This window comes from Danio rerio, chromosome 8 (assembly GCF_049306965.1).
Source record: "Danio rerio strain Tuebingen ecotype United States chromosome 8, GRCz12tu, whole genome shotgun sequence".
Classification (NCBI taxonomy): domain Eukaryota; kingdom Metazoa; phylum Chordata; class Actinopteri; order Cypriniformes; family Danionidae; genus Danio; species Danio rerio.
In genome coordinates this window covers 24,676,876-24,691,138 of record NC_133183.1, presented here as the reverse complement: position 1 = coordinate 24,691,138, position 14,263 = coordinate 24,676,876, and the positions used below count along the sequence as shown (strand labels likewise).

At 36.7% G+C, this 14,263-nt stretch overlaps 1 protein-coding gene across 3 annotated transcripts in view; it reads left to right on the top strand.

Moving 5' to 3' along the window:
* The window catches only part of magixa (MAGI family member, X-linked a), an 81,445-nt gene that overhangs the window by 41,563 nt on the left and 25,619 nt on the right, over positions 1 to 14,263 (top strand). For all 3 annotated transcript variants that reach the window (XM_073910323.1, XM_021478425.2, XM_021478426.3), the window contains exons 6-12: positions 1,048 to 1,225; positions 3,769 to 3,839; positions 6,272 to 6,439; positions 10,168 to 10,660; positions 10,778 to 11,291; positions 11,371 to 11,434; positions 11,521 to 11,919. In XM_073910323.1, coding sequence (XP_073766424.1) covers positions 1,048 to 1,225; positions 3,769 to 3,839; positions 6,272 to 6,439; positions 10,168 to 10,660; positions 10,778 to 11,291; positions 11,371 to 11,434; positions 11,521 to 11,919 — 1,887 coding nt within the window. The remainder of the gene's footprint in view (positions 1 to 1,047; positions 1,226 to 3,768; positions 3,840 to 6,271; positions 6,440 to 10,167; positions 10,661 to 10,777; positions 11,292 to 11,370; positions 11,435 to 11,520; positions 11,920 to 14,263) is intronic.

Below are 14,263 nucleotides of genomic sequence, written 5' to 3'. Positions count from 1 at the left end.
TTCTGTTGGTTTTAGTGACTTACTATTTTCAACAGCATCTATTTCTTATGAAGTACTGCAAGGCACTAGTTTGGGAACACAGGCTCATTGTGAAAACGTACCCCTGTATACATTTCTGGAGAGTGCAAATTATGTAGCCAGAGCTATGTATGGCTGCTTTTAATCTTTTTAATGAATGCTATGGGACAGTTTACCTCCGTGTGCAAGGCTTTTTTGTTGCCAGTTTGCCCAGTAGCTTGCTACAAATGTTGGCAGGCTTGGTCCCAAAGAATGGTCCCAGAAAGCAGGTAAAACAAAAACAAGTGGCAAAAAAAAAAAAAACAAGCAAGTAAATAACAGAGTAAGGCGTGGATGACACTCGCAAGAGTTATTTGAGATCTGAAAAAGTGTGCTCAGTGACCTCTGGTGGATTCACAAAAACAAAAACAGCAAAAAAACATACCTCTTGGAATGTATTTCGTGCTCTCCAGAAATGTATACAGGGGTACGTATCCGTAATGAGGCTGGGTTAAGTTTGGACATATGTTTGTTTATTAATTTTTCATTTTGAAAATATAATATTTTCATTCCATTATATAGTCAATACACTTATCAGCTCAAGACAAGCCATTGTTAAAACTAACATCTAGCTATTATTAATTTTTTTGATGAATTAAACCTAAAAACAAATCTTTAAGCACATTTCTTTACTAGCCAGTAATACGAAAGTCATTTTTGTTGTTTTCATGTAATGTGTACAATATTTTGAGTTTCATGTGCTATGCGAAAACTCCCAGCATCTTCAAATCTGACTTGACTTTCCATTTTGCCGTTATTTGGAACCCACGGATTTTTAAGACAAATGGATGTCAGCTCAGCCAGCACATGTTTGCAGTTTTACATTTTTGACATTAAAAGCTATGGAATTGTGTTCAGGATTGATGCCACTTCCGTATTAGAGCTGGCAAGAGGACAGTAACATGAACAGCATGACCTCACGCTGACCTGAGGTTGTCCAAGATTATACAAAGCGCCTGCATCTCATGCCATGTTGACTGTGTTTGGCAGCGGGGTCCGCAGGGGCCAGCAGTGCGCCTCCTACCACCATTGTCTCACCTAATCAGACATGGGACTTGGGCGGCGTGCGGGACGGAGGGCTTCCCATTGAGAACGGAGCACGTGGAGGGGCATTGCCTGAAAACTGGGAGCTGGCGTTCAGTGACACAGGAGAACCCTATTACATCAAGTGAGTCATCAAGGGGGAGAAGGAAAAAATGGGAAATAGAGCGGGGAAAAATAGACAGAAGGTCATTTGCTTCCTCTGGTAATTAAAGATTCTACTCAAAGTGATGTGACGATTTTGTATGTCACTTTAGATTTTTGACAAATAAAGGTGACATTTGAATTTGAAGATGCACTTCTGTGAAAACAAATTTCCTTTAATTAGTTAGCTTAATCGTAAAACATGAATTTATGAAACACATAAATTAAAATGACTTAATCTTTAGATCAAACTTTAGTGTTTAATGCTTTTTTTGTTATAAAAGGAAATATTTTAACTTTAAGATGCACCTCAGATGATAAATGCATAGTCATTGCCTTAATAAAAATTAAGTGTGGTGTTTATATCTTTAATACAGAGGTTTGAAAAACAGATAAATTATTGCTACAAATGGCTACTGGCCGATAAAATCGCTATCAATATAACATCATTGTCAATATTAATAAAAAAAAAAAAGATTGGGTATGAAGTTTTGGTATGAAGCGCTATAGTTTTATTGAGAAGTGGCTACTGAGCGCTCGCATTGGAAGACATTTTCCAGGCACACCTAGTTAAGTCAGGAGATAAGGATGTCAGGATGTCGGCAGAGTGGCTTTTTGGTTTCTTTTCTTGTGCATGCCAGCCACTAGCTCCCTATTTGGTAATGCAGTCATACAATATCACAATTTGTGTTGTTCAATGTGTATTTGGATAATTATAGCTGGTTTCTTTACATGAAAGCTCAGATTTGATTATCATAATTTTATAGTTATAGTTCACAGAGTTTGATGTTGTCTGTATCATTATTATTCACACCTTACAAAATGTTGATTTACCTTAGTTGCACATACTTTCTAACATTTTATTTATCAAGTTTAAGTGTGTCTTTTACATTTGTTTATTTTATTATAAAGAAATTAGATGTATATTTTTTTAATATATTTTTGTTTCTATTTGCCTCAGTAATGTTGGCAAATTAAAAATAAAGTGGATAAAATAAAAAAATCATAATATTCCTAAATGTATTGTTAAAAATATTCAATAATTATCAATATTGAATGGCATAAAACATTATATTGTGATATATTTTTTGCAATATTTCAACTTTAAGATGCACATCATAGGATGTTTTCAGCCACTCTGAGGTGATTTTGAGTCTTAATTTGGCCACAACTTTCTCTGCCTTTCAGCAAATGCAATGGTTTTTGGTGACAAATCTTATTTGGAGACATATTGCTAAAATACTTTGAAAAATTACAAAAAATTCAAAAATACACTAGGCAAATTTACTACCCTTTCATTATATTTGTGGCTGTTTTTGCCCTTATTGACTTCCATTATAAAAACATTTTTTGATTGCAAAGCCATGAACCCATATACTAATGCATTCTTGATTGTTGTTTGTCCTTGTTTGTAAGAGGTACAATTTGTGATTTTTATTGTTAATCAGCAGTTACAGTGCAAAACAAAGCTTAAAATTATATGGTTATGTGGAGTATAGTGTATGTGTGTGTGTGTGTGCGTGCATGCATTTAATTTTAGGTTAGATTTAGATCATGACGTCTGGTGACCAAAATTCAACGTCTAGCCAGCGGTCAACATTATTTTGATGTCCAATAAAGTCAAATTAAGTTGATATTTGGTTGATTTTAGGTTGTGTTGGTACGTTGGGGTACAACGTCAATATGACGTCATGTTGACGTCCTGTGCGTGCAGGGTAGTAAACATAGTAAGTGTATTTCTGCATAAACACTATATTCTGCTGTTTTAATCCATAGAACTCCATATAAAAGCCAGAAACTGTTTTGCACAGGCATTTCTAAAGGGTCAAGAGTGCAAACTGATGAGCAACATGAAAAATTTGAAGTTTTACCTCTTACCAACAAGGAAAAACACCAACAATCAAGAATGCATGATTATTTGGTGTCATGGCTTTACAATAAAAAATGTGGTTATAATGGAAGTCAATAGGGCAAAAACAGCCCCAACACAACAAAAGGGTTGGTCAGTTTGAAGAATTATAGAAAATTAACTCTGCTTAAATGTGTTGAGACTGTATTTTTAATAATTATTTTGTCTGAAAATGTGATATTTGAGTTTTGAAATGCACATCATATATTTTGTTTTTGTATTTTGCATACATTTTGAGTTTAAAAATATGACTTTTCCACTTTAAGATGAAAATCATTGGATGAACACAATGTATGCTTTATGATAATAAAGTGTTTTTAATGTGTAACTGTAACCTTTAAGATGCAGTATAACCTTTACTTTTCCAGTAAGGAAAAGTGCAAAATCTTTGCCTTTAAGTTTGCTTAATGTGTCAAGTGTATAATTGTTTTGCCACTTTGCACAATATTTACTCTATTAAGATGCACATACATCAGTGAAAAGTGCATAATCTTTGCCTAGACCTATAAAAATGATTGTTTATTGTTTTCAAAACTGCTGTTGTATTTCATCTTAAATTTGCTGATAAAACCTTGTGAGCCGGAAAAACAGTCTCTCTCATTTCTTTCATTTTTCAGCCATAACTCAAAGACCACAAGCTGGCTGGACCCAAGGACTCAGGGCAAAGAGATTGTCAGCAAGACAGAGTGTGAGTGTATATGTGTGCATGTGTGTGTGTGTGTGTGTGTGCGTGTGCGTGCGTGCATGCTTGGAACCTTTCCACTTTCTGCCCCCAAACACACTCTCGCTTCTCTCTCTGCAGTCTTCACACACAAAGATTAATGACAAACCTTCCTGGAGCCATTTAGTCTTTCTCTCACGCCTTCATCTTATCCTTTGCCTTTCAAACCTTATCCACAATCCTCTCATCCCTCCCCGCTCGCTTCATTCTTACATCTCTTTTTCTCTTTTTTGTTATCTGTCACTCAACACACTCTGTTATATTTGAGAAGGTCATGTCTGCTATCTAATCAGGCAATCTTTATAAATCTGTTAAGAAAGCAATTTGTGCAAATGCATGTAATCTATTTTCCAAAATATGCAATCTGAGACATTCAGGGATGTCAATAGCATCAAGCAAGCGAAAAAAAGTGTGAAATGCCAAATATTTGAATTGGTCAGATACATGAATATTTGTATAGTGGGTATTTTTTATGTCCAATATTCTGTTCGTTTCAGTTTTACCTTTAATAATTAGTTTGACGTTAATTAAAATGTTGCTTTTTCTGAATGTTACTATGCTTTATATTTGTTTTAGAATATTTTTTCTTTTCTGAATACTATTTTTCCAACATATTTCTAAACATAATAGTTTGTTCTGTAGACTATTAAAAAAATAGCTTAAAGGGGCTAATCATTTTGACCGTAAGAGGATTTTTAAAAAATTAAAAACTGCTTTTATTCTAGCTGAAATAAAACAAATAAGACTTTCTCCAGAAAAAAAAAATATTACCAGACATACTGTGAAAATTCCCTGTTAAACATCGCTTGGGAAATATTTTAAAAAAGGAAAAAAATCTAACTTCAGATGTGTATATATAGGCTGCACGATGTTGGAAAACTTTAACATTGCGATGTTTTTTTATTCTGCGATATATATTGCAATAGGTTGTATTGTGATATTGCGATTTAAAATGGGGTTTGATGATTTAGTAGTTGAGTGCATAAATATAAGAAAAAAGTATAGATAAATTCAATAGAGAAAAAGACACAAATTAAATAAACAGTGTTTTATTATCGGACTGTATTCAGGTAAATATTACTGCCTATTCATCATTTTATAAACAATTCAATAAAATGAATTGTTATTAGTTTGTCAAAGTTATAAACGGTACAATTTCTTAAGTCTCTCTCTCTCTCTCTCTCTCTCTCTCTCTCTCTCTCTCTCTCTATATATATATATATATATATATATATATATATATATATATATATATATATATATATATATATAAATATATATATATATTTATGTAAACTGAATGCAAAATGAATGGATATTTGCAGAGACTGAAGTAAGGGTAATAGTTTTGTACATTAGGTTTTGCTACATAAATCAAAATGATGCCTTCAGCAGCCGAATGTTTATATTTAAGATGAATTATCCCTTTAAGTTTAAAGGATTTGTTTCTTTTTACAGCAATTTTAGATTTGTTTTATTTAGGGTCACCATTAGCCACAGCAATGCAATTTTAACAAGATACAACTTATTTGACAGAAAATACAGTCTGTGCATGCATATAAAAGTGGGGTATAAAAGTCTAAGAGAGTGGTATTTTTAAAAATAGGAATTTTAAAATGTATAACACATGTACTACACATAAAAACAGTGACGCACTATATATATTACATTCTGTCTGCTATTGTTTAAAAATAGTATATGGAACCCTATGAATTATGCAATTTTTAAAAGTAGTATGCTATATTGCCACATGTGCTTTTAACATTGCATGTATACGTTCAGTTGTGGTTATTTCGTATTTTTGATGCAGCTGTGTTAAAAAAATACTTTTGGCAGTTTGTTCAGATGATTCAAAAAATGCAAGTATTACCTGCTAATTTGTTGCAATGAGAAAGTCTTCTCAAATGCACTGCATTGTGGTAAACGGTGTTTACTATTACAGTATCAGAAAAGATACAAAAAAGATACAATTTTACAAGAACAGTAGTATATGATATTGTGCTGTTTTTTTTAAAGTAGCTACTTTTTATCTTCAAATGGCTTGATGGCATTTTTAATATTTAGTTTAATAATTTAGCATTTAATTTCCCAGTCCTGGGTTGCAGCTTTAAGGGGATCCGCTGTGTAAAACATATGCAGGATAAGTTGGTGGTTCATTCCGCTGTGGTGACCCCAGATTAATAAAGGGACTAAGCCGAAAAGAAAATGAGTGAATACATATGTACAGCTCTAATGGCGCCAGCAGATGGCAGTGTTGTATAGCAGTTCGCTGCATTGTTAAACACTGATGTTTAGGTTTAAGGTTATTGTTGGACTCTGTGTACTTGGCATAAACACTTATTTCTGTTTTTACTTTAAATGCAAATTTTCTTGTGTGTGTGTCTGTGTGCATGAATTAGTACCTGCATTCACAGACCAGCCATCTGATCTGAAGGGCTATTCCATACACACTCGCTTGCTGAAGGGACCCCGTGGGTTTGGCTTCAACATTGTGGGTGGCAGCAGACCTCGAGAGTTTCTGCAGGTGTACAGTGTCACTCCCGGGGGACCGTCTGCACTCAAAACAGGTAAAACACTTTTAAAAAGTCTTAAGAAAACAAGTACAAACACTGTCCGCAGAGTATCCAGATTATAGCAGATAATATTAGGATTGAATTTTTTGCAACATGTCTCTTTGGTGGGTCAGTTGAGCTATTTCTCAATGTACATGTAAAAATACTACACTGTAAAACCCAACAGTCAACTTTATCGAATTAAAATGAGTGTAGTTAACTCAAAATTGACTGAAAGTTAATTCTAGTCATTTGAAAAGAGTTTTGAACTCAGTGTTGAAGATAATGAATTAATTAAATACCTCTTTACTTTAACTTAAATGGAATAAGTTCACAGTACTCATATAGATTAGGTTTCCTCAAACGGTTTGAGTTGCCTTAACTTTTTGGGTTTTACAGTACTCAGTTGGTTTGAGTTCTCTTAATTTATTGGCTTTTACTGTGTTCAAATTGCTTTATTTACTCAAATGGATTAAGTTCACAGTATTACTCATGAAGATTAGTATTTGAACCTAAATACTTTATTTCAACTGATTTCCTCAAACGGTTTGAGTTAACATTTTGGGTTTTACAGTGTACTAAATAGATAACGGTGATAATTATTATTAAATATAGTGGTTTCGAAAGTCATTTTTCTGCTAGGCAAATTAAGAATTTGATACAGTTGTAAATTGGATTTTTATGCTTTTATTTTATGCTTTTATCCCCTGAGAAATAAGGGACTGAGCCGAAGGAAAATGAATGAATGAATGAATGAATGAATGAATGAACTTACTGTATTGGTTTTAAAAGGTCTTGTGAATGATGGTTTTCTTATTTAACATTTTTACTATTGTTTTACAATTACTAAATTATATAATTTTTGTTTTTATTATTATTATTATTATTATTATTGTTATTGTTGTTGTTATTACAATTAAATACAAGAGATTTTTGGGCATTTTTATTTTTATCTGTAGCATTTTTACTACAGTATTTATTAACTGCTAATGTACTGTATTTTATTATTAATATTCTAATCTTGTAATGGTTTTGAAAGGTCTGGGAGATGAACAATATTAGATTTTATTTTATAGTTGACTATTATTGCTTATATATTATTATTATTATTATTATTATTATTATTAAGCAATTTTTAGAGAAAAAAAATCATGATAAATTGCAAATGTCTTTGCTCATAATGAAACATTTCAGAAGAACACTCAGGAACATTTGGAAAGGCATAAGATTATTAATGTAAAAAATATTTTTATGAGGCAATTTTTTAATCTTTCTAATGTCACATTTGGACAAAATTTAAAAAAATAAAATAAAAATAAATAAATGCTTTCCTGCATGCCACATTCACATGGCAACACGGTCTCTCCTGGAAACTGCTATAAGTGGCTCCTGCTTTTTGATGCCTCTCTACAAATTTGCAGAACAGGAGATGGCACTTCAACAGGTCACTTCTTTAAATATTTATACATTTATGACAGACATAATAATTTAATAACATGCATAGATTTGTGCAGGGGACTCTTGAGGACGCAGTGAATCATATGTGACGTAACGGCACCTCTGACTTTAATGTCCTCTTTTTACATTTAAAAGAAGACAAAAAGCTTCATAGATCTGGATTTAAGTCAGACCGTTTATAGATGGAAGAAAAAGCCAGGCAAGAGAATAGGATCTGATGGATAAAAGATGAGCTGCTTGATTTTCCTCTCTCCCTATCCTCTAATCTATCCCTCCAATCCTCACTTTTATTTTAGGCTGGAAATCCCTTGACACTCCTTCTCTCTCTGGATTAGATTAGTCTGTGTATATGCGCGCGCGTGTATGTGTGTGTGTTTAGTGATTTGGAGGGTCTCATGGTTTGAATCTGCTGCTGATCTGCTGTTAATCCAGATGCGCCTGTAGGTTTTAATCTGCCTGTCTTTTACACACAACACTGTCTGCTCACGTGTGCCCACAAAGCCTCCTGCCATCACTTATCCCTAAAGGGGTCAGGCGATACATGATTTGATTTCAGTTGATTCAACAAATAGAATTTAATTTATTTTTATAAGTGTCATTTGTAATACTATTTATGTATGAACATGATAAAAATAGTAAAGATAATATATTTGGATATATAGTAATTTTATAATTTTAACAATAATAATAATAGCAATGGGCATCACGGTGGCACATGAGTTAGCACAATCGCCTTACAGCAAGAAGGTTGCTAGTTTGAGCCCTGCCTGGGTCAGTTGGCATTTCTGTGTGGAGTTTGTATGTTTTCATCCGGGTGCTCCAGTTTCCCTCACAAGTCCAAAGACATGCTCTATAGGTGAATTGAATAAGCTAAACTGGCCGTAGTGTATGTGTGTAAATGCAAGTGTATGGGTGTTTCCGAGTCTTGGGATGTTGCATGAATGGCATCCACTGAGTAAAACATATGCTGGATAAGTTGGCGGTTCATTCCGCTATGGCCACCCCTGATTAATAAAGGGACTAAGCTGAAAATAAAATAAATGAATAATTGCAATAATAACCATTACTTACTCACTCACTCACTCACTTTCACCTTAGTCCCTGATTTATCAGGGGTTGCCACAGTGGAATGAACCGCCAATTACTCAGACATATTTTTTACACAGCAGATGCCCTTTCAGCCACATCCCAGCACCAAGAATACGCTACTGTTCTCTGAATTGTACTGTAACTAACATACTGACAAGGTTCTCTTAAAATTAAAACAAATTCCAGAATTGTTAATGATCAGTGTTCTTGTTGACAGCGGGATGTCTTTCATTCTATTCTGTAAATTTTAGCACAAAAATATTACTTGTACATCTAATAACAATAATAATAATAATAATAATAATAATTCCTTACATTTATTTAGCGCTTATCAAAGTACTTTACATGAATCTCCTCATCCACCACCAGTGTGTAGCATCCACCTGGATGACTCAACGGCAGCCATATTGCTCCAGACCGCACACCACACACCAGCTGATTGGTGGAGAGGAGACAGAGTGCTGAAGCCAACTATGATATGGGATGGTTAGAAGGCCATGATGGACAGAGACCAATGGGCAAATTTGTCCAGGATGGCGGGGTTAAACGACCATCTGTTTTTCGAAGGACATTTTGGGATTTTTAACGACCGCAAACAGTTTATATAGAGACTATATTAATGTAACAACCACTTTTGTCTCCTCTGAAAGACGGCACTCACTGAGCAGTATAGAGTCCCCATCAATACACTGGGGCGTTAGGACACACACAGACTGCAGGTTGAACACCCCCTGCTGGCCTCACTAACATCACTCCTGTCAGCAACCTAGCTTTCCCATGTGGTCTCCCATCCAGGTACTGACCGGGCGCAGCCCTGCTTAGCTTCAGTACATCAGTTTCCATAATGTGTTTGGAATAATCAATCGGAATGGTCTCTTAACCTTTGCATGACCCAAAACATTTTTAAAGCAATTTTAAAATCTGGAAGTCTTGAATTAGGACAGAACGTTTAAAAATAGTGTTTTCATAACTTCATGGCTATGCTAGCATGTTACACATAACATTAGTTTTGTTAACTGGGAGTCGGTTTGCATTGTAGACTGAACTATTTAAATGTTATGCTTTAGATCTAAATCTTTACATCTCTACACTTTAATTCCTCTTGTACTCTTTGCACTCAAAAAAAAATCGGATTGTTTACAATTTGATTTCCCTTATGCATAAAAATAAATGACAGAAATCTCTCTCTCTTTCAGCGGATATCCTGGTGTACATCAACGACTCATGTGTGCTGGGTTTGTCTCATAAAGAAGTAGTAGAAATGCTGAAATCCGTCCCCATGGGTCACAGTGTGGATGTTGTTCTTCGTCGAGGTTACCCCATGCTCTACAACCCTGATGGCTGCCCCAAAACCAGTCTCGCCTCCCCTTCTGACACACCCAACACCAACCCTGCAGCCCCTGGTTCTGCTCAATCCCAGGTCCAGCATCCTGATGGACAGCAACCTGCCTTTGTGAACCTCAACCGCTCCATGTCACTCCACAACAACTTCTACCCCCGCATGCAGAAAGAGGCCTTGGATGCCAATGGGAACACTGCACCCCAGCCTTCCTACTCAATGGCCAATGGAAATGGAGTTGGAGGGATTATAGGGCTGGGGGCGGTGCCTTTATCAAACGGCCCCGCCCCTTCAGAGCGAATGAGCTCCAGTCATAGCGATACAGAGGTCAGCTCTGTTGTCACACGCAGGTAACAAAAATTTGACAGTCAGTTCATCTGAAATATCAAACCAGTTTACTTATTTTTTTCTTATTATTATTGATGCCACCCTGTGTACACATGCATTTATTTCCATCCTCTACACAGAGCTTCCCTTATCAGAAGCTACAACAACAACTCTCTTCCAGCCCCTTCTCACACCAATCACAGTTCCAAGTCTTCCGAGAGTGATTTCTCTTCTACTGCGCTCCCACTACCCCAGCCTGAGGTGGGTCCTACTGCTCCACCACCAGGAGCACCCAGCATCCAGCGGCCTCCCATGCCCCAAACATCTCTTGCCGTCGCACCCCCAACCGAGCACCCACCCTGTGGTTTCAACGGGTGTCCAGCCAACAACCCCCCGCGGCCTCTCCCGGGTGGCCTAGGGTCCCCAGGAGCCCCAGGTGGGGTAGGCTGTGGGGGAGGGGGTGAGCTGGTACCTGTGGCCTTGGGCAGGAGCGAGGGAGGGGGAATGGGTTTCAGTGTGACGGCTGGGGGGCAGGGAGGTCAGTTGGCAGTGGTGAAGAGAGTCTGGGACAGGCGACAGTGCCACTCCTTACAGCCAGGGGATGCCATTATTAAAATCAACGGGGCTGATGTGCAGAGCCTCAGCTTTGCACAGGTAATTCAGTAACTCTACAGTGTTCTGAAACTTTTTTTCTTATCTGAATCACTGCATATGATCTTTTTCATATGAACAGGTGCAGCGGGTGCTGCAAGAACATACCAAACAGGGGGAGGTGGTCTTACTGGTTTACAGAGGAGGTGAGGGTCATCGACACTGTGTTCATATTTCTACCATTACACAGAATATAACACCCTTCACTCATCATTGTCATGTTCTCTCTCAGGTCCTCTTTGCTCCCCAGGCTCCCCGAATGCCTATAAGAGACCCCCTCCTTCACTGGGCACTCCTGATCTGACCTCGCCCTCCTCTGATGGTGCTGTGCCCAGCCAGAGCACCCTCTCTCCCTCCTCGCCCTGTGGTGACCTTCCCAACCTGGTCCAAAGCACCAGCTTCCTGGACTCAGTGCCCGTTACCCTGACCCTAGAGCCTCGGGACTGGTTAGGAGTGGAGGACGGACCTGCTCAGTGGAGCCGAACTGCTGTCTCTAACCCTGGCGCAGTATCTAAAAGCCATGTGGACACAAGGGCAGCAATCTCTTCCAGAGCCATGGATGTGGAGTTGAGACGAAGACCAGGAGAAGGATTCGGGTTTGTCATTGCATCCCAGGATGTAGTGAATGGAAGTAAGTAGTCTTGTCAAAACCACTTTGCTACTAATCTGCGCTTACATTAAAAAAATGCATGGGTACCATTTTCTCTGTTGTACATGTAGTAACAAGTGCTAAGCCATCTGGTTCTTATTGATAGACTATTACATTCAAATCATTCCAGACATTTTCTTTTAATGACCACTGCATTTGATATTTAAAAAACTATCCATGTAATTCACTCTCATGGCCTCATGAGGTGCTTTAGTAGCTCATACAAAAAGAAATGCTCTTTAGCATCCTTTTTAGTAGGCCTGTGTTCCATACCCAAAAGCTGGTTTGAATACCACTTGGGGACAGGGCAAGTAAAAATGTGAAGGTTATGTTGGTGACGTGACCCGAATTGACTGGGTTTTGGGGTTGTGAGTATAAAAGAGGCCAGGTATTGAAAAGGTGGTCCAGAGTGTTTTTTTTAAAGCTTGATTGTGTTTATGGTCTGCTAAACATTGTGTGCTCGTGCTTCATTTGTACAAAATCACGTTATTTTTTTCACATATCTTGCCATAATTTTATACTGGTACTCAGCTAGCATGAATACGACTATGATATTTCCTGGTTCCTCCAAAGGCCCGCCGCCAATGGCCTCTGATTGGTCAGCTAACCTAATGTGTTTTGATTTGCGGATTGGATCCACCTCACTAGGAAACGTCATACCTCTTACTAGCAATTCGGCATCTAGTGTTGACAGTTTCGCCATGCCTCAAATGTAAAATAATATTTGACAAATGTCTTTCATTTCTATTTGGGTTAGCATGTGTAAGTAATACGAAAGGTTCACATATCTTTTGCAAACTCAAGTTAATTTCAAGTGTTGAACGCAGGAAAAGCGACCATGTAGAGAGACATTGCAATCACTAGTGAAGATTGTTGGTGTTTTCATCTCTTAGATATTAATTTAATAAATATGAATTCATTTGTAAATTGTTAACAGTGTGGCAAACAGTGTTTCTCGTTGTTTACATCCTTGCGCCTAGAAACTATACATGAAGGAAATAAATTTTAACAAAAATTTAAATACTCAAAGGTTTTGGCTGAATCCAGCACTAAACAGGGAAAAATTCTGGAAGCTGTCCTTTGTAAAATGCTTTGAAATGCTCGGTGGTTAGTACAATCGCTTCAGAGCAAGAAGGTTGCTAGTTTGAGTCCAGGTTGGACCAGGAAGCATTTCTGTGTGGAGTTTGCCTGTTCTCCCTGAGTTCACGTGGGTTTCCTTTTGGTGCTCTGGTTTCCCCCACAGTCCAAAGACATGCCTTAGAGGTGAAATGAGTAAACTAAATTGGCCATAGTGTATGATTGTAAGTAAATGAGAGAGTGTATGGGTGTTTCCGAGGTGGTGGGTAGAAACATATGCCAGACTAATTGGTGGTTCATTCTGTTTTTCGTGACCCCTGATAAATCAGGGATTAAGCTGAATCATAGTGAGTAATCTATTTATGTTCTGGCCTAAACGTGTGACCTTGTGTTGTGTAATCTTCAGCCAAAATAATGACACCATTAATACATGTATGAACTAATACAGTAGTTTTGTATTATTATTCACAGTACATCATATAAATATAAACATCAAAACTCTGTAAATATAGCTTCTTTCTCTATAAAGAGAATGAACAATTCTTGTTCCACATTTTCATGGCCAGGTGATTTGTTGGGAGGAAAAGGGGGCAATTTATCCTCTGAGCATGTTGTCTGACTGAGTCATGTCATTATGCAATAAGCATGTTCATAGAACATTTCTAATTAGCAGACTAATTATGATTTCTTTCAGATGATTTGAAGCTTGGCTGATGTGTACGCTGTGATTTGTAAGAAGACGTTTATAGTTGGTTTTTATTAATTACTAATATGCATGATTTTGTAGCTCACTGCTCTGAGCGTTGAGGGGAAGGGTTTGTAAATGCAGGATGAAGTAAAATCGGAGTGAGGTCATGGTTTGTGTGCAGCTGTGCTTGTAACTGTGAAACGACAAATGGAACCGTTTCCTGATTGCAGTTTTTCCTGTTTTCATTCTCTTTTTTCTTATTCTTTGTCCTTTTATATGTTGTGTTTTGTAGTAGTTCAGTACTTGGTCATTGTCTTTTGAGGGTGTATTGTATAGCAGAGTTTAGAGTATTGTTGAAAACATCTTATGTTTTCAGATCCACATTCATTTACAAAGATGTCCAGGAACCAGTGAGATTTGCCTGTTTTACATGTTTCTTAACAATTTTGAAAAAAATATCTGTGATAAATATTTAATATCTGATTACACACTTTATTAACACAAATATAATAATACTTTAAATTATAACATTATTAAAATTTTATTACATATCACATTTAT